Consider the following 25403-nt stretch of genomic DNA (forward strand, 5'->3'; position numbering starts at 1 on the left):
TTGACAGTGCAGTTCACCCAGCGGGGCAAAAGAGAAGCCAAAACATTAGGAGCAACAGGATCAGGCGGAGAGCCAGATGGAGACACTGGGAGCAAAAATGCACTCTGAGTGCATTAATTTCAGCTCGCTGTGCAGTTATTCTGAGTAAACAGTCTACACGTATCAGTTGCAGCTAATGAAACTCAACTGCTCTGAGCCACAGGATCTGCGGTTACATGCAGCAGTCAAGCACACGGAAATATCTCTATCCTCCCCGCACATGCACTCGCCCCAAATGATATCAGCCTTGACAAGTATGAGGAAACTTAAGAGAATCTCGTGGTATCAGGGTAGAAAGCAGGAACCTGGATTCTGGAGGAAGAACCTGAAATTCAGGGCTGTGAAATAGGTCAGATTTGGTCCAATCCAAAAGAGGGCAACTTGACGGGAATGGTGGTAACTGAAAATCTAACCTCCAACCTGGTTGACGGGAGCAGTAGGACCAACATATCTGAATGGACTGGGAGAGGGTTGCTCTAACCACTGTGCCTGCTGTCATTTCATTTCTCTGTAGCTGGGGTGGTGGACACATGTCAGCCTGCAGGATATACCTTTGCTTGTTCCTTTTTACTAGAATACTGAAATCCGTTAGTTGGTGCCAGGTGTAAAGTGACTAACACGAGCATTTTTGAGCACCAGGATTAGACTCAATCCTTTCACTCCTGGTGTCCTTCCTGCAAGCTTTCTTAATTTCAAGAATACAATTTCGGGTGTTGGGGGTGGTCATTTTGTGTGTTTATTGTTAAGCAACTGGGAATCGGAAATCCTTGCCAACCAAGACCAGATTCCAGTCTACCTCCTGCCCATCCCTGGTCTGCAGCATCTCTCCTCTTTTTTTCTCTTTTTCTAAAATGCTACCTTTAAATGAGAAAATGCTATGCTAGCTCTTGTAAAGTCTTCTGAAATAATGGAAATAATGGAATTAGGAAAAGAAAGGCGAATGGGAGCCAGGATATTTCAGGGGGTTGTTTTGTTTTTTAATGGATCTGCTGTGTCAAGAGAATGTGACAGCAAGCTTTGGATTTGTGCCGAACTCTCGCTCTCTCTTTTTTTTTCCAATTTGGAGCATGAATTCTTGTAACACTCAGGATAAAGGTCCTTCCATCTCTTTCATCGTAGAAAGTATAGTCATAGATATCTCACCATGGAAAGGATAGGCATCCTCTCTCTCTAGAAAGTATGTTCTTCCAGTGCATAGGGACATAAAGAATAGAAGGGTGCTGTTTTAAGTGGTCCCAGGCCAGCTATGTTCTGTTCTGTACATAGCCCCTGTTTTACAAACAGAACAAACAATTACAGTCGTACCTTGGTTTTCAAATGACTTGGGAGTCAAACGTTTTGGCCCCCAAACGATTGAAAACCAGAAATGATTGTTGCGGTTTTCGAACGTTCTTTGGAACACGAATGTCTGACGCGGCTTCCGCTTGGCTGCGGGAGCTTGCTGCAGCCAATCGGAAGCTGCACCTTGGTTTCCGAACGTTTTGGAAGTCAAACGGAGTTCTGGAGCAAATTCCATTCGACTCCCAAGGTACCGCTGTATTTATTGCGGTCCAAAGACCCACAAGTTGCTTATTTCCTAAAATATATATTTAAGATAAGAATGTTTATTATATGGTGGGTTTGTTTGTTTTGTTTTTGTTTTGCAAGAAAAGAAAAACCCATTCTGGTAAATTCTTTTCAGGGATCAGAAGCCCTAACTTTTTCTCCCTTCTTTCATCTTTTTCTCATTCCCAGGTTTATGACAGACTACAAAAGCATTCTGCTGTGCACTATGATCCCATTCTCCAGCAAGACTTCACCAGTGACACCTTAAAATTGCGGCACCAGCAAAAAAGCAACAACCAGCATCATCTCGACTGGTCAGTGAGCTCTGAATCTGCGCCAGCTCCTCAAGCCTGCTTCATTGCCCCAGAGCCACACCGAGAAGCCACCAAGATCCCTGGTTCGGAGCCCACTGTATCTTTCAGCAAGTCCCAAGTGAAGAAATCTAACGCCAGCAGCACCTGGGCTCAGTTGTCAAATGGTAATAATAAAGACTTTGCAGCATGCAGTGAAGTCCCAGGGTCAAATAGTCTCAGCGCAACTTCCCAGCCAAACAAACTGTCTGATTGCAATGGTTTTTCACCCCTATTGAGTCAAGAGGGAGAGGGACAGGTAGACGCCGTCAACCAACCCACTGGCAGCACAAAGAAGAAATCCAGTAAGAAAGACTTGATCAACCAAACCATCCAAAATGCAGACATAGAATGGGTGAAAAATCCTCAGAAGTCATTTGAAGCCAAAACCCATGACAGCATGGAAGGGAAGAAGGAATCCAGCTCAACCAAGCCATCACCCCCCAGGCAAAGCCCTCATTCTGCCAACACTTCTGAAAACGATTCGAGTCACGTACGGATTACTATTCCAATCAAGACTCCAGTAGTGGAGACACCTGGTCACAAAAGGAAGAAACGGCAGTCTGCAAAAGCCGTTGTCGACAAGAGTGTCCCAGAGAAAACCTCTCCTTCCGGGCATCCTGTGAGCAGCAATGTAGCCAGCATGACTAATGCACAGGCAGAGGTGTGCAAGAAAGACCTGCGAGTTACAAAGCAAGGGAAAGCAATGGAAAGCGAGCCTCCGTTGGTACCATTGGAAAGCAATGAGATAGTCAGCAAATCTCCCGCGACCAACGCCACCAGGCTCAGAAAGTCCGCAGTTGTGACGTCTGCTTCAGTGACACACGTGACGTCTGCTTCCGTTACACACAATGCCCCGACACCTTGCAAGCAGCCGGAGGTTCAGCACCCAAAGTTTGCAGCAAAGCGAAGGTGGACATGTAGCAAACCTAAAAATGTGCTCCGGGAACCATCTCTAGGACTCCCTGAGAAACTGATGGTAGAACCTCCCTCAGCTTATCCCATAACACCATCCAGTCCTCTGTATACCAATACAGACAGTCTTACTGTGATTACTCCCATCAAGAAGAAGAGGGGGCGACCAAAGAAACAGCCTTTGCTCACTGTCGAAACCATCCACGAAGGAACATCCACCAGCCCAGTCAGCCCAATCAGTCGGGAATTTCCTGGCACGAAGAAGAGGAAGAGGCGGAGGAACTTGGTGAAGTTAGCCCAGATGGCCCCCGGGGAAGATACTAACACCATCAGCGAGCTGAAATTTCACAAGAAGGTTGGCAAGCTTGGTGTTCTTGATAAGAAGACCATCAAGACCATTAACAAAATGAAGAGCCTCAAGAGGAAAAACCTTTTGAGCCAGATCTTATCTTGCTCGAGTAGCATAGCTCTGAAGATGAAAACGCAGCCGCCAGCCAACACGGGGGCTCCCACCATCGATGCAAGACTTGGGAAGCAGATAAACGTTAGCAAGAAGGGGACTATCTACATTGGTAAGAAAAGGGGAAGAAAGCCGAGATCCGAGCTGCAGCCCCCACTGGAAGACCCGAAGACAGCCATGAAACATTTGAGGCCCGTATCCAGCCAGCCAGAAAACCCAGCAGTGCCTTCTACCTTGCAGTCACTTGTGGCATCATCATCACCAGCAGCCGTCCATCCGCTCTCGACGCAGTTAGTGGGCTCTAACGGCAGCCTTAGCCCTGCCAGCACTGAAATGAATTTTTCAGAGTTAAAGACTATGCCAAATCTACAGCCCATCAGCGCTCTTCCCACAAAAACCCAGAAAGGAATACACGGCGGGACTTGGAAGCTGTCCCCACCCAGGCTCATGGCGAATTCTCCTTCCCACCTTTGCGATATAGGTTCCCTGAAAGAGGTCACGCTGTCTCCGGTGAGCGAATCCCACAGCGAGGAAACTATACCGAGCGACAGTGGGATCGGTACCGACAACAACAGCACGTCCGACCAAGCGGAGAAGACTTCGGAATCTCGCAGAAGATACTCATTCGACTTCTGCAGCCTGGACAATCCAGAGGTCATTCAGTCTGACACCAGCACTAAGAACAGGCACAGTCACCGGCAGAAGCATCTCATCGTTGATAACTTTCTCGCTCATGAGACTATGAAGAAGCCAAAGCACAAGAGGAAGAGGAAGAACCTGCAGAACAGAGATGACCTCCAGTTCCTTGCAGACCTGGAAGAGCTCATCAGCAAGTTCCAAGTGTTCAGGATTTCTCACCGTAGCTACACATTTTACCACGAGAATCCGTATCCCAGCATTTTCAGGATTAACTTTGATCATTATTACCCTATGCCATATATCCAGTATGACCCTTTGCTGTATCTTCGCAGGACGTCCGACATGAAGTCTAAAAAGAAGCGTGGTAGACCTGCCAAAACCAATGACACCATGACGAAGGTGCCTTTCTTACAAGGGTTTGGTTACCCTATTCCCAGTGGGAGTTACTATGCACCCTATGGAATGCCTTACACATCAATGCCTATGATGAACCTTGGCTACTACAGTCAGTATCCTGCTCCTTTGTACTTGTCTCACACACTCGGAGCAGCTTCCCCATTCATGAGGCCCACCGTGCCTCCTCCCCAGTTCCACACAAGCTCTCACATGAAGATGCCCAATACTGCCAAGCATAAAGTGAAGCATGGGGTCCACCTGCAGACACCGGTAGGGATTGGCCTTGGGGATGTGCATTCTTCCCTGACCTCTCCGAAGGCTGCAGGGACAAGCATACCCAGTGGCCGACTTCACAAAAGGAAACACAAACATAAGCACAAACACAAGGACGAGCGGATATTGGGGGCTCACGACGACCTGAGCAGTCTCTTCGCAAGCAAGTCCACTGGCTTCACCAGCCATTCGGTCAGTGACAGATTAAACGTCTCCGACAAAGAGCTCTCCTTGCTGGCGGAGAAGAGCAAGTATAAGGAGAAACAGAAGCACCAGCATTGCGAAACCAGTGGGCACAAGGTTTCCAAGAGCAACTTCGAAGTGGATACCTTGTCTACGTTGTCTCTCTCTGACACCCAGCAGTGGGTGCAGAGCAAGGATAAAAGTAACTCAAGCAATGATCCCATGGACTCTTGCATGAAGAGGTATTCTGGGAACACTGACAGCAGCGCACGGTCCGAGTCCCTGGACGTCTTTGGCGAGATGAATTCCGTCAGCGAAAAGCGGGACAATGATGGGAGCAAAAGGAGAAGTTTCGAAGGGTTCGAAACATACAGGGAGAAGGACCTCCAGACCTTCAGAACAAGCAGGAAGGACAGGAGCTGCTATGACTCACTGACAGCTTCAGGTAGGAATCTGAAAATACATATTTCCCCTCAGTGCCGTTTTTAATGTGTTTATTTTCCTTGCAGCTGGGTGTTTTGATGCTTGTTATTTGATGTTTATTTATGACATTTTGTATACTGCTGTTCTGTCAATGCACTCAGGGTGGTTGATTATTTAAAATAATGGTTTAGAGCCATGTAGACACATCACAGGAGGGGCAAAGGGAAGAAGATTATAAGCTGGTACCTACTCTCTTTGGATGGTGTTATTGCTGTTGCTAGAAAATGAAGCAACATGGTGCCCATGTGAAACAGTCACGGCAGGAGACAGTTCTGGGAGCGGAGGAACCAAGGGCAGCTGGTGTTGGCCATCTGATGGAGAGTCCTGGTTGCAGGCTTGAACATGATGATTCTCCGGTGGGCAGGGTACTCCTAAATTGCATAGTGAGCTCACTCCAAGAGACTGTTTTAGTGCAGAAGTCCATGTGCAGCTAAACCAGTAAGACAGTTTGTCATTGCTTGGTAGTAGAATACATGATCTACATGCAGAATGCCCCGGGTTGAATACCTGGCATTTCCAGGTGATAGGAGCAGGGAAAGGCCCTCTACCTGAAACCTCGGAGAACTGGCACTCAGAGTAGGTAGTAAAGAGCTAGATGACTCAGTTTAAGACAGCTTCACCATCAGCTTCATAAATCAATCTGTGATTCTGGAGGCAAGTCCAGGCAAGTCAGGATAGTTCCCTATGTGTCTTCTCCAGTCCCCCTGTTGGTTGTTCTGTTTGCATGTAAAACACTCGAGCAGATAGAGAGGGGGTGAGCATACTAAGCACTTTCACCCTCCAGTTTGAGGAGGACCAGGATCTGAAAAGAAGCGCCTCCTCTACTTGTGGGCGTGAAGCTCTTTGCAGTTTAGAAATCGCATTACACAGCCAGTCGCACCCGCCATCTTCATTTCCCCAGATGGCAACAATGACCGCCACTCTGTCTCAACTGTGTTCTCTGGTAGTCACTGGCTCCCCAAGCTTTCTGGCCCTGTGCTTGGTCCTCGAACCCCAACCGTGACAGAGCCACTGCTCTCACATAAACAGGTTTGTGGGTAAAGAGATAACAGATGCCACCATTTATTTATTACTATTTATTCATAACAATGTTTATTCATTGCTGTCTCATAACAAAGCAGTTTCCGACAATATGTATATATAATTAAAAACATGTAAAAGTTTAAAATCAGAGAGCATCGTGTAACGATTATGGAAATATGTTTTCTTAATTTTCTGCATAAGCCTAGCAGTCAAGAAAACACAAAAAAGGTAGTCAGTAGATGCTTACAAGTTCCTCATCCCTGGTCTAAGGCTTGGGGTGCCTGCATTCATGTGTTTTGTCAGGCAAATTACCTTAAAAAGTGAGGGTTTAAGGAGCCAGTTCATGCTTTGAGGTAGGTTGGGCTAAGTGCTTGGGAGTGATTGTGTGGTGGTTTCTCTACTTGCTACTCAAATTGTTCAACTTAGGGAGACATTTTTATCGGCCACCTCCAAGGAGCCTTGTGAAACTCCATGACTCATGCTGTGACCCTAAGATCACTTAAGTTCCTAGCAATCTCTTATTGCTCTTATTGTTGTGTTACAGGGGAATGTGTTTTTGTCTTGAGCTGAAACTTATGTGATTCCCTTCGGCTTTGGGAACCTTTAAATTTCCACCGCTGCTGAGAAAACGCCTTCAACAGAGCTTGCATCTTACACGCCTAATGCAATGGCCATATTCTCTGTCTCCACTATAGGAGACAGTATTTGTGGGGGAGAATGCAGGTGGGGAGAACGCTGTTGTGCTCAAGACCCATAGCTGTCAACTTTTCCCTTTTTTAAAGGGAAGTTCCCTTATTCCGAATAGGATTCCTCGCAAGAAAAGGGAAAAGTTGACAGCTATGTCAGGACCTGCTTCCAGGCTTCCCATATGGATGGAGCTGGCCACTACGAAAGCAAGATGCTGAACTAGATGGGCCTTTGCCCTGATCTAGCATAAGAACATAAGAGGAGCCTACTGGATCAGGCCAATGGCCCATCTAGTCCAGCATCCTGCTCTCATAGTGGTCAACCTAATGCCTGAGGGAAACCAGGGAGCCAAACATGAGCACAAGAGCCCTCTCCCCGCCCATGGTTTCCAGAAAATGATATTCGGAAGCATTTCTGCCACCAGTTGTGGAGGCAGAGCATAGCCATCGTGGCTAGTAGCCATTAATAGCCCTCTCCTCAATGAATTTGTCTAATCCTCTTTGAAAGACATCCCAGTCCAGAGATGGAACGAGTTCCATAGTTCGACTGTCCGCTGCATGAGGAAGTAGGCCTATTGTCTTTCATCTGTCCTAAATCTTCCGACATTCAACTTCCTTGGATGTCCAAGGCTTCTAGCGTTATGAGAGAGGGAGAAAAACTTATACAAGATGAAAACATGGAAGTTGGAAGCGTTGGGGGGGAATTGCAACTGATAAATGGGGCCATGCTTCTGAATTCTTAGCAGGATAGCAAATGCTGCGGACACCTGTGTGCGGACGCGGTCCAGACTGTTCACCACCTCTCCCTCCTAACTAGATTTCCCGCCAGTGCCTCATTCAGGCCTAGCCCTTTTTGCTAGGCCGAAGAGAAAAGGAGAGCCTCTGTTGCGGTTGCCTAGCAACGGCTGCATGTCAAGTGCTGGTCCAGGCCACACAGCAGATATCAGTTGTCCTGGTCTCAGTTATCAAGAGAGAAATAGAAATTAAAGAGTAAAACCCTCTTCCTGTCTTGAAATAATCCCATTTGGCCTTCACGGGTCACCGTGATGTCTCTAGGCCAAGGTTTCTATCCCTTAAAGCCTATTCACACATTTGCATGTACTCGGGAACAGTTCTCCAAGTACAAAATAATTATGATTACTAGGTGTGTGTTTGGATATCAGCCATTCCCCTGCAAAATATATAGAAGGAAAGTTTCCATCTAAGTTTTTCTTTTTTTCTTTTTTAGTCTTATTTAAACCAATTCAGGATCCCGGATTGATGTACTTTGTACTTGTAAGGAACAAATCGCATCTATGAAACTAATAGCTAATGCAGGGTCACGTGGCCAGGACCTGTTCCGCCACCTCCCAGTTTCTCGCGGTGAAGAAAAACAGTTTAGCAAAACCTCCAGCCGAATCCTTACACAAAAATAAAAATAAAAATAAAATGACATGGCAAATCTACCATTAGGCGACTTTTCCCTCATTGTTTATTAACAATGAAAATGCCTTCCCAATGCTCCTCCGTGTGGTGACATTTGGCATTTATTGCTGCAGTTCTCTGTCATCTCCGCCAAGTAGCAATTCGCACGTCCCACTTTCAGAGAAAATGGTCAACACTCAAAAACGTCACTTAACGGTCTGTGATGAATGTGTGCAAAGTATTGTGCCTTACAGGAGAGAGTCTCTGAAAGCAAGGGAACCAGTAAAATTGCAAAGATTCTTCAGAGGGTGTAAAAATACAACAGTTACTCATGAACAGAAAAAAGTCATCTTTGCTTGAGCTCTAACTAGACTGGGTTTGCCGTTCCAGCTTCTTCTTCTTTTTTTAAAAAAACCCAAACAACTTTGTGTTTATTTTCATGTCTGCAAATATGTGGGGCTCTCCATGATCTAATCCATCGAGCTGCGGATTATGAGCTTGGTTTGTTCATTGTCAAAAGCATTATTTGGATGGAAAAGTCATCAGCGTTTAGCTAACCAGAGCCATACTTTGTACTATACAAGGAGGAAAAGAAAAATATATTAAAACTAAAACGAGCTCTGCCAGGAAAATCAGGAGCCAAGAGCGCTCATTAAACTCTATGATTGTCTGGTTATGATTGTCTGAGCCCGCGGCGCAACATTTTCTTCGGACTCTTGTCCTTAAACAAGAATTGCCGCCAGCGTTTCTTCACTTGACTTGCCTGTAGCTGGGATGGTTTCACACATTACGCAGCAGCAGCTCCTGGTTTACCCATCACGTGTACACTCGGCAAGAACCACTCCCTCACATATGCACATCCCACATTTGTTGTTGTTGTTGTTGTTCAGTGGTGTCCGACTCGTCGTGACCCCATGGACCAGAGCACGCCAGGCACGCCTATCCTTCACTGCCTCTCGCAGTTTGGCCAAACTCATGTTAGTAGCTTCGAGAACACTGTCCAACCATCTCATCCTCTGTCGTCCCCTTCTCCTTGTGCCCTCCATCTTTCCCAACATCAGGGTCTTTTCTAGGGAGTCTTCTCTTCTCATGAGGTGGCCAAAGTACTGGAGCCTCAACTTCAGGATCTGTCCTTCTAGTGAGCACTCAGGGCTGATTTCTTTGAGAATGGATAGGTTTGATCTTCTTGCAGTCCATGGGACTCTCAAGAGTCTCCTCCAGCAACATAATTGAAAAGCATCAATTCTTCGGTGATCAGCCTTCCCTTATTATTATTATTATTATTATTATTATTATTATTATTATTATTATTATTATTAAGATTTATATAATGCCCTTCATCAAAAGATCCCAGAGCAGTTCACAATATAAAAACACAAGATGAAAGCACAAATAAATAGTTAAAGCAGAAACAATGAAACAATACCTCCCCAAAAAAACAACCCACATTTAAAAGGCTGTAGAATATTATTCAGCCAAACGCCTAGTTGAAGAGGAACATTTTTGCCTGGCATCTAAAGATATACAAGGAAGGCACCAGGCGAGCCTCCCTGGGGAGAGCATTCCATAAACAGGGAGACAGTGCAGAAAAAGCCCAGTCTCATGTTGCCACCTTCCGGACTTCAAATGACAAGGGGTCTTATTCAGGTATCAATGTACATGCATAGAGCTCATCCACACTAAGGTAGCTAGGGATTCTTTCACTGTGATTCCAGGGGGTTGGACTAGATGACTCTTTGGCTCCTACCTAACTCCCTAATTTTCTGCTTCAGTGAAAAGCATTACGAACTCTGCATTACAGCTGCCTTCTTCCTCCGCCTTCTTTGTCACCTCCCTTTTTTCTTTCCAGCAGCAACAAATCTGCACTTTCTCGCACATGAATTAATGCTAATTGCAGAAGTCCAGGTCACCGTCAGCGAGGCAGTGCTAGAAAGGGCAATACAGTTTGGAGGCAGAGGTGTGGGTTGGTAATGAGTTAAGAGAGCTGTTTTCCTCTAGGTGGGCGGTCTAAAACCTGCTGTGTGATAACAGTGACACGGAACACACGGTGTTGACGTCACTGTGACATGGCAGACAGATCCAGTGGAGGTAACAGGCTAGGCTCTCAGGTAGGGATGGGCAAGAGATCCGATTCAGTTCACATATACAGGTGAACCTACCCAGGAGCGGAATGGCGAATTGGGTATATGACCCCCTGGCACTGGCGCTGTGCCTCTCTTTACTTGTTTTGCCTAGCAGCACCCACAAAGTACCTGTGGCACATCGACTTCTGGTGAGATCTTGCAAGATACTGTTAAAGTCTCGCGAGATCTCATGCACTCTGCGAGATCTTGCAAAATTTTGGCAGTACTTATGAAATAACGGCGGAAATTGGTGTGGCTGCCTGGGATGCTTCTCTGCTGGTGGCAGAGGCGAGTGCTGCCTCTTGGGCTTCTATTACTTGAGACGAATGCCTCACTTAGCCTTATCAGTGGGCTGGGCTTGAACCTACCTCTCACATGTACTGCTAATCTGTTAGGAAAGCCTACAACAGGGAAAGTTTTGTTCCCCATCCCCAATAAAAGGGTAAAATATCACCTGCCATGGAACTACCTGAGATTACCACTTCCTGGAGTCCAACATCCATGTGTCAACTTAGACCAGGGGTAGGCAAGGTTTTCTGGCCATGGGCTGGATCATTCCCACAGAGATCACCCGTGGGCCGGACATCCACAGTGCGATGCCAGAAATCGCGTCTGCGCATGTACGTGACGCGATTTTTGGTGTCTGGGCATGCTTAGCCATTTCCGGCACCACTTGGCAAGTCCCCGCACCACGCTGTGCCGGTTTAGCATGTCATGCAGGGGACTTGCCGAGCGGGCGGCTCAGTGAGCGGGTAGCTCGTGAGCTGGTAAAACGGTCTTCATGGGCTGCATCCAGCCCATGGGCTGGAGGTTGCCGACCTCTGACGTAGATCATCAGGAAGAGTGCAGAAAGGTGAGCTGTTGGCCACCTCCTATAGGAAAGTTCAAGCTCAAGTTTAAGACAGTATAACGCAAGGGAGATGAACGTACTATATCAAATGCAATGAGGAATAAAACGGAATTAAGCGGAAATCAATGCAAACTGAATGCAAGGAAGTAAACCAGAATAAAAAAATAAATCAATATAGAACAACTTAATTAAAACCTGGCAGTTGTCCTTACAGATGGCATAATTAAAAAGTCCAGCTCAACCAATTATTTACCTAGGTGTAAATTTCCAGCTTTTAATTGGTAGGCAATTATTAACCATAACGAAACATGCAGAATAAAACCATTGCTCGTTGAATTGATCAACCTTCTGCAGTAGTATATCTTCTGTATCAAATTTTGGTTAGTGCTGTTGAGAAGGTAGGAGCTGTTCCCAAACTCCTGATACACTGTTTAAAAATCAAGAAATCTGTTGTTTGATACACTGAGCCATTTTTTGAACAGATCAGCAAGGTATTTTATCTCCAGCTGTCATAGCCAGAAACTCACCGACATAAAATAAATTTATGGTGCTCGCAATTCTGGAGAGTTGACAACACCTGGGCATCTTGGAGAACTTCTCCAAATCCTGCTTATTTGGGCAGGCTTTCAGGATGTGAGCTTTTACAAAGCACATATATCATTCAGGCATACCTGTCAGGGAGCCGTGATTGGCTGCAGGCCCATTTAGAGGGTGGCAAAATTAGATTTGATTCTGAGTAAGGAGTGTTAAATCTATCCCACTGAGACCGATAGAACTTAAAAGTGCTTAGCGGCAGCTGGGTGGTGCCCATAATTTCGTTTTATCTGCACTCTACTGCTCAGCTTCATGCAGGCAAATGGGTGGGACAGTTTAGGAAATACACTGGTGGCATTCAGCAGGATTCCAACCTTTTGTGATTATCTCAATATGCTTCATGTTGTGCGTGGAGACCTTTCTGCACATTTCTATATTAAGCCCTGTGCCAAGCATTGCCTCCATGTTCTGTGCATACATAACGAATGTGAAACAGGTCAAATCGAAATGCGATATTCCCACCGCAGTTCACAGAAATTGCTAATTGCTCCCTGGTGTCAGTACCACTTACAACAGGTGCTCCTCTCAAGACCTTGGAACCGTTATCTCTCTGCAAGCTTTCATCCCTCTCTTTTCCTCTAATGTTTGGTGGTAATTTGAGCCACGCAGCTGCAGTTCACGGAAAGGTGTATTGGGGACAATGCTTCCATCTCCTTCATGGCCTCTTGCAATCTTGGCACTGACTCACAGGGCCAACTCCGTTGCTTTAAGCAGCGGGCTTCTTCTACCCACTAACAAAATCCGAGGGTATTCCAGATCACCCCCAAAAGGAAATGCAGATTGGTTGGGAAGTTCCTCTGAATCTGGTTCCCCAATTCAGCCAGCTTTTAAAAAAGAAGCGGGGGATGGGGGGACCCTCACCCTCTCATTTATGTATGGCAAACCAAACCTTCCCACACACTGAAACGCTCAGTGAAGTTCATCCCTCCTCTTAGAAAAGAACACCTCATTTTGCTGAGGACCAAAGATCCCCTGGAAAATGGGGTAGAAAATTCAGTTCAGCATTATCTTCAACTGCCGGGAGTGTGCAAGGAAATGAAATGTAATAACTGAAAGCCTCTTGTATTTACTTGGCCATTTTTTTACCGTGTTCTTCATCCAAAAAAGAAAAAAAAAAGACTCACAGAGCTGATTACAACAATCCAACTGTCCCTGCCCCCAGGCTCTCAGTCAATGGATAGGGCACAAAGTGGGGAAAGGAAGGAGGGGAGTAAAAATCAAACTTAGGTGCTAGTTCTTTTGTTGCAGAGTCCTTATAATTGTTCTTTCTAGTAGGAAGGGGCAAAGCAAGGTCCCAAAGCTGCTGTTTCTATGGCCAATGGATGGAGACTCCTTGTTATTATTATTAATATTATTATTAATATTCTGTTGTGAGCAGCCCAGAGTGGCTGGGGAAACCCAGCCAGATGGGCGGGGTACAAATAAATTATTATTATTATTATTATTATTATTATTATTATTATTATTATTATCCTCCCTGCCATATTATTGTCGCACACCACTCCAATGTCCAAGTGGTGCAAGATTCCAGGCATTCCAAGCGCTTATGCAGAAATGAGGCCTAGTGGAGACTGTTGTGTGTTTATGATATATGACTTATTTGCACAAATATAGACAACCTGAAGGGACGCGGGTGGCGCTGTGGTCTAAACCACTGAGCCTCTTGGGCTTGCCGATCAGAAGGTCGGCGGTTCGAATCCTCGCCACGGGGTGAGATCCCGTTGCTCGGTCACAGCTCCTGCCAACCTAGCAGTTCGAAAGCACGCCAAAAAGTGCAAGTAGATAAATAGGTGCCGCTCGGCGGGAAGGTAAACGACGTTTCCGTGCGCTGCTCTGGTTTCGGGTTTCCGTTGCACCAGAAGCAGCTTAGTCATGCTGGCCATATGACCTGGAAAAACTGTCTGCGGACAAACGCCGGCTCCCTCGGCCTGTAAAGCGAGATGAGCGCCGCAACCCCAGAGTCATCCTTTACCTTTACCTTTTAGACCACCTGAGCCTGTGAGTGGTTTGCAGCATAATCACCCAAAAGGGTCTTGACTCTCCCATAGATGCAGCCTTGCATCCAAGCTGCATCATTGTACCCAGACCTGCTCTCCAGCTTGCTGCCTTTACCATACTGCCACATTCCATCTTTAGTTCACGTCACAGCTAACCCTAAAACTCTCATTCAAACCCTGCCTCTGTCTTCTAACTCGGTGTTGAGGTGGGGGCCCCTCCTGTCTACTATCTGCCGTCTGGAACCTACCCCTCTCTCTGGCTTTCCTAATGGCTCGTCACATTTCTTTTTTTTCTCCTAATGGCTCACCTCCCAAGCGATTACCTTATCAGGAAACTGGCCTGGCTTTTATGTTAACATTTGCTTAATATAGGGGTTCAGTGTCTGATGCCCAGAAACTCACAATGGGGGCGGGGAGTCTGAAACTCATAACACAGGGGTGTCTGGCCCCCACAAACTCATAACAATATTGCAGGATGTGAACAAGCTGCTTGAGTAACTGTGGCATGTGACTTGCTCTCTCTCAATCCTTTCCCATCATGACTTTTAAAATCTAGCTGGAGAGAGGTAATCAAGTAAATAAGCAGATCCTGCTCAATCAGGCCAGTGTCCCATCTAGTCCAGCATCCTCTTCTCTCAGTGGCCCAGCAGATGCCTTTGGGAAACCCACAAGGAGGACATAAGCGCAGCAACACTCTCCCTTCTTGTAAGTGGTCTGTGGTTAAGAGTGGTGGACTCATAATCTGGTGAACTGGGTTCGCGTCCCCGCTCCTCCACATGCAGCTGCTGGGTGACCTTGAGCTAGTGACACTTCTCTGAAGTCTCTCAGCCCCACTCACCTCACAGAGTGTTTGTTGTGGGGGAGGAAGGGAAAATGAGATTGTTAGCTGCTTTGAGACTCCTTAGGGTAGTGGTAAAGCGGGATATCAAATCCAAACTCTTCTTCTTCTTCTTCTCCTCCATCTCCATGAATTTGTCAAATCCTCTCTTAAAGTCATCCAAGTTGGTGGTCAACACTACCTCATGGGATCAAATTCCCTAGCTGATAACTCTGCACTATGTGATAGCACTAGCTGATAACTCTGCACTAAGAAGTACTTTCCTAAGTCTCTCCTGAATCTTCCAACACTCAGCCTCATTGGATATCCTTCAGTTCTAGCATTATGAGAGAAGGAAGGCAGCTATTCTCTGTCAACTTTCCCGGGGCAGTCTGTTCCATGGATGAACAACTTTTGTACTGTTAGAAAGTTTCTCCTAAAACCTATCCCAAATCTGTTGCATTGCAATTTCAACCTATTAGTTCCAGCCCTGTCTTCTGGGATGGCAGAGAACAATTTGCCCCAGGCCACCTATTGAGTTCTTAGTGTAGGTGAGATCTGAGTGTTGGCATTCCTGGGTTCCAACTCATGTGCTTTGGGCCCCTTTACACATGGAGACTTTAAGCTGTACAGCTCTACATTTTGTCCCCTAATAATGTAATATAAAGGTAAAGGTACCCGACAGTTAAGTCCAGTTACGAATGACTCTGGGGTTGCCACGCTCATCTTGCTTTACTGGACGAGGGAGCCGGCGTTTGTCCCCAGACAGCTTCCGGGTCATGTGGCCAGCATGACTAAGCCACTTCTGGAGAACCAGAGCAGCGCACGGAAATGCCATTTACCTTCTCGCCGGAGTGGTACCTATTTATCTACTTGCACTTTGACATGCTTTTGAACTGTTAGGTGGGCAGGAGCTGGGACCAAGCAACGGGGGCTCACCCAGTCGCGGGGATTTGAACCGCCGACCTTCTGTTTGGCAAGCCCTAGGCTCAGTGGTTTAGACCACAGCGCCACCCGCATCCCTAATAATGTACTAATTGGATGTGATAAAGAAGTGAAAACGTGTGAAGAAGTACATTTGTGAGAGCCAAGATTGGCCGCAGTTGCTTCTTGGATGTCCCCTTGGTGGCAATCCTTGCTGATGTTATGCGACTTGTGAAATTGCCCTTGGCCATTCCATGACATTAGCCCTCAGCACATTACAATATGAATTTGCATAACGTAGCATTGATGCACTCTGTCTTGTTGACACATCCCCGTGTGTGAATGCCCTGCTTTCTCCCAGCTAGCAAATCCACACGAGACCTTTTTGCAGCAGTGCTGTTGTCATGCAGTTAGCAACAATGCTTGTTTTAAATCATTGCTGTGGGTCAAACCCTTTTCCCTTGCAAAGGAGAACTTTCCTAACCTTCTGACTCTTGCGCTGCTTTGAAGCTCGACGAAGGGATTTCAGAGGGAATATAAAATTCACCAGAAGGATCATTGCTGTGTTAGTTATATATATAAATAGCCCGAAGAAAGCACCAGTTTTGCCCTTTTAGTAGCTAGAAATGCATCAAATCCATTACACATAGCCTAATATTTTACCTCCGAAGACAAAATTGCAGCCTGTGTTTTCTGTCCAGGAGGATGTTATAGATTCTCCCTCCACCCCCCCACCTTCCCAGCATGCTTCCAAGGGAGTTTTAAAACAGCTTCATTTCATCCAGACGGCATTGTTTACTTGATGAATATCACACTCCTACCAGAAAATGGTCCATAGGATTATCTTGCTTCTCGAAAGGCCTTGGAAGATAAAGCCTTAAATAGGAGCCACTGTTTGCGAAAGGGGGCTTGCTTATGTATCGCTTCCATATACAAAGAAAAAGAACAGCATGAGCAGCTGCACAGAAGATGCTCGTGACCTGTTAAGAGCATGTTCTCTGTAAGTTCTTCACAATTTGCCTAGATGTTCATTGAGGTATCTGTCATGTGGAAGCCCACATCCTTTGGGGACAGGTGGTCTCATCCAGTGACCGTGTGCTAGGGCCAGTGACAGAGGTCATAATCATCAGACCTCTGCTCAGGTCTAATTCTTGGAGACTCCTTCCCCATCCACTGCTGCCAGTTCACCTCTCTGAGCAAGGAAGCATTGTTGGAGCTTTGGCCCAGAATGGGCAGTAGCCATAGTGACAAATAGTTCACAAGAATTTATAATATCATAGCTCGAATAGGGACACCAATTGTCAACTAGTCCAACCCCTTGCAATGTAATAATAATAATAATAATAATAATAATAATAATAATAATAATAATTTATTTGTACCCTGCCCATCTGGCTGGGTCTCCCAAGCCACTCTGGGCGGCTTCCAACAAATATTAAAATACATTAAAATATCACAGATTAAAAACTTCCCTAGGAATCTCAACGAACGCATCCATGGCCATCCAACCTCTGCAACCTCCAAGGAAAGAGAGCTCATCACCTCCCAAGGAAGTCTATTCCACAGTCGATCAGCTCTCACTGTCAGAAAGTTCCTCCTGATGTTTAATCGGAATCTCCTATATTCTGACTGGAGGCCGTTAGTTCGGATCCTACTCTCCAGAGCAGGAGAAAGCAAGCTTGTACCCTCTTCCATGTGACAGCCCTTTAGATATTTGTAGATGGCTATCGTATCTCTTCTCAATCTCCTTTTTTCCAGGCTAAACATACCCAACTTCCTCAACCATTCCTCATATGGCTTTGGTTTCCAATTACAATTGTGATTATTTATCTTAGTTGTGAATTGCTTCTCAAAACTGTTTCACTGTTTTTGTTGGCATCTGTCTGCCTCAAGAGAGTATGCAGTGTGTCTCCGGTGAGTGAAATCAAACTGCTGGACAATCACAGCGCCTGCTGTGGCTGCAGAGACTGGTAACTCCATAGCCTTTCTTCTCCCAAAGGTGTTCCACAAGGCAATGGGTAAATTTCACAAAATGTATAAAAAGAATTGCATATATAAAAACTATTCAAAATAATAAGCTTATTAAAATAATTTCAAATCCAGTACAAATATGGACTGGGATTAAAAAGTATATATCCATTTAGAAGGTTTGTTGAAAGAGGAAAAATCTTCAACAGTTGTACCAATCAGTTTGGTATGTAGGGGCTCAAGCAAACTTTTAGGTACATTTAGCAAATGGTCCTTGTTAGAAAAGACTCTTGGGGGCTTGGACAGCTGTGAAGGGAAAGACTGAAAGAATGTAATCAGGACTTTCTGGTGGAAAATGAGGTGTTGGTACTCATAGCCTTGGGGGTAATTTTTTGACACTGTCTTCCTGATTCCCCTGCATCTCAACCCAAGTTTGTTGCTTTGAGAGCAAAACCTAAAATTATCTTTTATAAAACATATTCACATAACAGAAAGCTGAAAGGAAACCAGGACAAGCTGTCCTTTGGGGGAATTTTGATTTTCTGGCCATTTTGTTTGTTTATATATAAAAAATAATGTTCAGTGATGTCTAGGCTCCAGAAATGCATCTCCTCATCCAACCCACAAGCCTCTGGCAGAATGCTAACACTACACAGAATGTTCTTTTTAGCCTTCCCCCCCCCCTCCGGCTTCCAAAAGGTATAAATCACAGTGTTTAGTTTTTGCAAATTGAAGTATAGGCTTTGTGTGCTATATGTCTGGCACTAGTTCTTCTGGCCAAAGGTTTGACGCTCCTTCCAAAGAAATATGGACGATCAGCTCGCCACTGTCTGGCTTTGAACACATTTACAAAACCTCAGTCTTTAAGCCCCCAAAGGAAAACAGAGAAAGCTTATTGGGTTCCCTTTGGCTGTTTTGTTGCTGTGCGTTTTCTAACTCTTCTGATTCTGCATGAGAGAGAGAGAGAGAGAGAGAGACAGACAGACAGACAGACAGACAGACAAATAAACAAAGGGAGAGAGACACAGTGCTGGGCTCTACCTTCCTTATATGGCCTAACTATTCATCTTCTCTCCAGATTCTATTGCTCTCGTTCTTTGAAAATGTCTTATTTAAACATCTTTGGGCATCCCACAATATGCTCTGACATGCCTCGGCCACCCTGGGTGGCTCCCAACATATATAAAAACATCCTGAAACATTACACATTAAAAGGCTTCCCTATACAGAGCTGTCTTCAGGTGTCTTCTAAAAGTCAAATAGTTGATTGTCTACTTGGCATCTAGTGGGAGGGCATTCCACAGGGCGGGTGCCACTACCGAGAAGGCCCTCTGCCTGGTTCCCTGCAACTTCGCTTCTCACAGTGAGGGAACTGCAAGAAGGCCCTCGGAGCTGGACCTCAGTGTTCAGGTTGCATGATGGGGTCAGAGACACTCCTTCAGATATACATATTATATCCTAGTTACAGGTATATCCTATTTGGTTTAAAAAATAGGTGCCTCTCGATTCATGAATGGGGGGGGGGTACTTGATGCTCTCAAGACACAGTTGGACCACAAGTCCCATCATCTCTGACCATGATCATGCTAGCTGGGGCTAATATGACCTCAGTCAATAAACATCTGCTTCCCCACCACTGTGCTGTTGTCTTCGAGTTTTCTGCAACCAGAATCCAACTTTAACCCCATCCTGCAAAGTATGAATGAATCGCTCACTGACCAGAGTGAGCCTGCAAGGTAGAAGCTTTCTATGTTCTTATGTTCCTGTGTACCATCCTTTTGATGGGGCAGAACACCAGGCTTCAGAGCAGGTGCAGAAAAGACATTTTGCCAAGTAGTTGTAATGTTCCCAATGACACGGAAATGAGAAAAGGGGTAAGAGGGACTGTGGTTGGTTTTGGGGTGGGGGTAACTCCATTAGAATTGGGGGGGGACTTCCTTTGAGGTTTTTAAGCAGAGGTTGGAAGCAGGGGCGTAGCAAGGGAGGATGTAGGGGGCAGTCCGCCCCATGTTCCATAATGGAGGGGGTGACAAATTATCAAGGAACAATTACTGCCCTACTAGGGCGGTTCATAAAAAAAACTTTTTTAAAATGCCTGCTCCAAATGTCTTATCTTACTATAGTAGGGCTTATATAGCTATATATGAAATTTCATGCATATCGGTTAATATCTTGACCCTCCTCCACCAAAATAGCTGTTCACTTGGCTGTTTTCCTATGTCGTGAAGGCTGAAATTTCAGTTCAGTGGAGCACTTACTGTTCCCAACCCTAACCCTGTGGAAAGCCATCTAATTAGACTTTAATTTGATTTTGAGGTGTTTTTAGGAGGTAATTTAATTATTGTTTGATTTTATACCAATGTTATGTATCTGATGTTAGCCACCCTGAGCCCGACTTCTGCCAGGGAGGGCAGGATATAAATAAAAGTTTATTATTATTATTATTATTATTACTTGTTATTATTCCTTTGTAAGGAAATGTGAAATAACATAAAACCATTTTTGCAGGGGGGATGAATGGGGTGGGGTGACAAGAATTTTTGTGTGCCGGGTACCACCTGACCTTCCTATGCCTCTGGGGGGGGGGGACAAAAAATTTTTTGCCCCCGGGTACCAATTTACCTTGCTACGCCCCTGGTTGGAAGGTCATCTGTCATTGATGCTTTGGTTGAGATTCCTGCCTTGGACTTGACCCTCTGGGGCCCTTACAGCTCCACAATCCTATGATTCCATTGCAGAAAAGCTGCAAAGTTGTTGATATTTATCGCTGATCATTTGCAAACCCCAATACCCTAGGATTACCCTTGCCTCTCCAATAGAAATGGGCTTCACTCTGAGTGGCTAGATGGTGTGATGGTTTAATTGCTGCCAGTAAATGGTCCTCGGTTGACTGGGATCACTTGGAAGAGAGGAATGCAGAGCAGCAGGAGGGGAACTGCAGCAAAGATCAGCTATCGGCCAAGAAATATAGTATTAAGACATTTGGTTCGGAGTGTGTGTGTGTCTCCCTTCCTGAAATTACTAGCAAAAGAAAGCAAACCTTCCATGTACTGAATATTTTTGCTTAGGGTGCTGTAATTCCAGAACCACCAATCCCACTGAAATGGCGAGATTTCAAGGTTTGATCTGGAAAGCCCGGTTGGTCCTCCCCCCCCCCCACTGTGACATTTTATATGGGCCAGAAATCGCTGCAAAACTTTGGGCTTCAAGCCACTTGGCAAACCTTTTACTGCACTGCAATTGTAGGGATGTTAACATAGAAGATGTTGCCTTGAGATTAAACGCTTTAGCTGGACAGGAAGAGACAAGGAACATGGCTGTTAGACATTACAAATAGGAGTAGCATTCCATTAATGTACCTTACAGAACAGCATTAGGCTGTGAGTGCATGACGGGAAAGAACTGCGATTATCGGGGAAACCGGTGGAAGGTACTCAGAGCCCTATGGCACAGAGCAGATTATACATCAAGTGAATTAATGAGCAAAAAAAGAACAAGCCTTTGCCCCAGAGAGCATACAATCTAAAATTTAGCCCTGCACAAAAGGAGGGAAGAGAAGAGATGGCTTGATAAGGGGAGGGCAAGGCCAATTCATTTTTTAAAGGACAAAATGCCCCCCATGCAGATTCTGCAGTGGAACCTGAATCTTACTTTAATAGTGGCAGTGGGACAGTCTCTTTCAACAAACCTCAGGACAGTGAGCTGCTACTTTCCTCTGCCTAATACCCTGTTTCTCCTAAAATAAGACATAGCCATAAAATAAGCCATAGCAGGATTTCTATGCATTTGCGAAATATAAGCCGTTCCCCAAAAATAAGCCATACCCCGAAAATAAGCCATAGTGACGTGGTACCTCCCATTAAAACAGCCTGGAGAGGCGTGGCTATGCAGCGTACCGATGCGACACGGTTAAAATAAGACATCCCCTGAAAATAAGCCATACTGTGTTTTGTTGAGCCAAAAAAAATATAAGACGGTGTCTTATTTTAGGAGAAACACGGTAGTAGAGCCGGCCCTGGATATATAGGGTAACAAGGGATGAAACGGAGCAAAGAAATGGGTTGTACTTAAGTTTTCCCTCACTTGGAGATAAGGATTTAAGTGTCGATAGGTTCCCTGAAGCTGTGAGGTTTGTGAAGTGCTTTTAAGCAGTGGCGTAGCCAGGGGTCCCCCAGGGACAGCTGCCCTGGGTGCAAAATAATTAGGGGTGCAAATTTTCAACACCCAGTGCTCCCTCAGTACAGCTGTACACGTCTGTCGCTGGGCTCCGTTGAAAACGGCTCACCCACACGAACCAGGAAGTGGCCTCTCCAGACAACGGAACGACTCTTCTTTTCTTATCTCTGTGGCTGTGAACTCCTGGGTGACACAGCCCACACTGTGATTATAGAATGATACAATTGTAGGTTAGAGGGGCTGAAAGGGTCATCTAGCCCCCCCCCTGCAATGTGTGGGGTCGAACCCACAACCCTGAGATTAAGAATAAATAAGAATAGAAATGTATTATAAATCACTTCCACGGTCATCAAATATGTGCCAAAACAAAATAAAAAATAAATTTCCTTCCAGTAGCACCTTAGAAACCACATAAGTTTGTTCTTGGTATGAGCTTTCATGTGCATGCACACTTCTTCAGATAGAAGTGTGCATGCACACGAAAGCTCATACCAAGAACAAACTTAGTTGGTCTCTAAGGTGCTACTGGAAGGATTTTATTGTTATTATTATTTTTGTTTTGACTATGGCAGACCAACACGGATCTTGGCATTCACTGAGTTCCAGATCTCTTGCATGTGTGAAGTTCTGTGTTTGATCCCTAGAGCATCAGAACTGTGTCTTCAGCAGTAGGAAAGAGCCCTGCCTGGGCAAGATTTTGGGGAACTGCCACGAGCTTAAGCGAACAAAACTGAGGCAGATGGATCGGTGCCCCATCAAACTCAGCATAAAGCAGTTCCTTATATTCTGGTTAGCAGGTCAGGTGGAGGGGTGGGCATGAGCAATCTCCTGGAGACCTGTTGACGATACAAGACGATCCACTGGTCTTTTCCATCTCCTTGCAACCTGGGTTTCCCACACCTACCCCCTACACGCTAAGCTCAACCGCTCTGGCACGAAATAACAAGTTCCTACTTTGTTTCCAAGGGCTGTGTGGGTGTTTTGGAGCTGGATGTCTCCCTGCCTTATTAATCGCTTCCACCCTCACTTCGCTAACCAGCCTTCCCCGTATATCTTGAATGGATTTCCTTATTAAATAAGAAAGTAATGGATTACTCAAGTGAGCCAGCCGGAGCTTAAGTTTCCCCCTTCTGGGCTGCAGCGTGGTGCCAAGTCCCTGTCTGGCATCCCCTCTCGACATTCCGCAGATGGCATTGATGCTACAAGCGTTGCCGGTTGTGTAACTCATAAAATCAGCCTAGTGGGTGCAAGGCCTTTTTGTCTAAGCGGCTCCAATTAAAAGCCGTTTTGCCCAAGGGAAGCTTCGGCGGCAGCCATGGTTCCTTGGTGGAGAGCAGGGGGAACGAAGTGGAGGCTGGAAGATAGATTTCCAGCCAGATGCTTAATGTCATCTAGAGTAATGAGGGCAAGGAGATTCCAAGCAAGGCTCCCTTCCTACCCACAGCTTTCCTGAAGTATCTTTGCTGCAGCAACATCGGCATTTATTACCGCCCTCATATTAATTGGCCCTTTCTACCCCAGGGCAGCCGAACGCTGTGGGGGAAAACCCCGTTTAACGCATTTGTGCGAATGAAGTTTGTGAATGAATGAGAGGAGGGGAAATCAAAGCCAGCTTAGAGAAAACCGGTGATAAAATCAGATGACATGGTTTTGCCAGAACTCCCATAAACTTTTCTCAGCAGTCTAAACAAAGTGATGAATGTGGGCAAAATGTTTTCCCCCCCCCCCTGATACTCTGTGTCTGTCGCTCCTGCCTGCTTTCACTGCTGGAGGGGGGACTGGGCTGGGCTGGGAATAATAATATTAATATTAATAATAATAATAATAATAATAATAATAATAATAATAAATTTATACCCCGCCCATCTGGCTGGGTTTCCCCAGCCACTCTGGGCGGCTTCCAGCAAAATATTAAAATACAATAATTCATCAAATATTAAAATACAATACATGGGCATGTTCACGCTTTTTAGCAAGGTTGTAACTCTGAAAGTGAATCTGTTAGGGGGGATAAGTCACCAGTTAAGATCAGAAAGTACGTTTCTTTCTGCTGATTTATTTTGCTGTCCTTTGAAGAAGTTTTTTTAAAAAAAACTATACCAGACACAAATCTGAAAGTGTGAATTTGATAGTTCAAGGAAAATATTTTGATATATACAAACTTTGACGAATGAAGAAGTAAGGTAATCGGGTACCTGGTCCGAAGTCTGGGTCTTACCCCCATTCCTGACCCTCCACTCCTAGCAGGTTAATTTGTGGTCTCACAAACTGCAAATTTGCAAATGAATGTCTTTTAATTGGCTAATTAGCACCGGTTATAGAATACTGTTCCGCTTTTTTTAAAAAAAAAAAAATGTATTTATTAAATTTGTATACTGCCCTTCATCTGAAGATCACAACATAACAATACAAAATGAGAACACCAAAAATAGCAGGATGAAAACAAGCAAATACCCCCCCTCCCTCAAGCACATTTAATAGTCCATAGAATCTTAATCAGCCAAAGCTTGGTTATAGAGAATTGTTTTCACCTGGCCCCCAAAGATATGTAATGAGGGCGCCAGACAAGCCTTGGGGAGAGCATTCCACATAAAGTGGTACCTCAGGTTACAGACGCTTCAGGTTACAGACTCCGCTAACCCAGAAATAATGCTTCAGGTTAAGAACTTTGCTTCAGGATAAGAACAGAAATCATGCTCTGGCAGCGCAGCAGGAGGTCCCATTAGCTAGAGTGGTGCTTCAGGTTAAGAACAGTTTCAGGTTAAGAACGGACCTCCGGAACAAATTAAGTTCTTAACCCGAGGTACCACTGTACAGGGAGCCACCACAGAAAAGGCCCATTCTCATGTTGCCTCTCATAGAGAAGGCACACGAAGAAGAATCAATGATGATTGCAGGGTCTGGGTTGGTTCATATGAGGAGAGGCAGTCCTTGAGATATTGTGGTCCTGAGCCATCTTTATAGGTCAAAACCAGCACTTTGAATGGGGCCCGGAAGCTACTTGGCAGCCAGTACAATCAGGCCAGGATTGACATTTATGCTCAAACCGTCTTGCCCCGGTGAGCAACCCAGCTGCCGAATTCTGCCCCAGCTGAAGTTTCAGAAATACAGGTGAAGCTCGAAAAATTAGAATATCGTGGAAAAGTCCATTTATGTAAGCAATTGTTTTCATAAGCTACTGGAGTTTAATATATGAGATAGACTCATGACATGCAAAGCGAGATATGTCAAGCTTTTGCTTGTTATAATTGTGATGATTATGGCATACAGCTAATGAAAACCCCAAAGTTGAGATTGTTAATTTGGGGTTCTCATCAGCTGCACACCATAATCATCACAATTATAACAAGCAAAGGCTTGACATATCTCGTTTTGCATGTCATGGGTCTATCTCATATATTAGTTTCACCTTTTAAGTTGAAGTAATGAAAGAAATGAACTTTTCCACGATATTCTAATTTTTCAAGTTTCACCTGTATAAGGAAGCACTGGTTATAGAACACAGCTCAGGTTGTTTTTTTTTTCTTTTTTAAATGTATTTTTATTCAGGGTTTTCTT

At 45.2% G+C, this 25403-nt stretch overlaps 1 protein-coding gene across 1 annotated transcript in view; it reads left to right on the forward strand.

The window, feature by feature from the left end:
• The first annotated feature begins 429 nt into the window (after window positions 1-429).
• Window positions 430-25403, forward strand: part of LOC117055267 (SET-binding protein-like) — a 78354-nt gene continuing 53380 nt past the window's right edge. Inside the window, exons 1-2 of the mRNA XM_033164723.1 lie at window positions 430-475; window positions 1721-5245. Of these exons, the coding sequence (XP_033020614.1) occupies window positions 430-475; window positions 1721-5245 (3571 nt within the window). The remainder of the gene's footprint in view (window positions 476-1720; window positions 5246-25403) is intronic.

The sequence above is a fragment of the Lacerta agilis genome, chromosome 11, assembly GCF_009819535.1.
Source record: "Lacerta agilis isolate rLacAgi1 chromosome 11, rLacAgi1.pri, whole genome shotgun sequence".
Lineage (NCBI taxonomy): Eukaryota > Metazoa > Chordata > Lepidosauria > Squamata > Lacertidae > Lacerta > Lacerta agilis.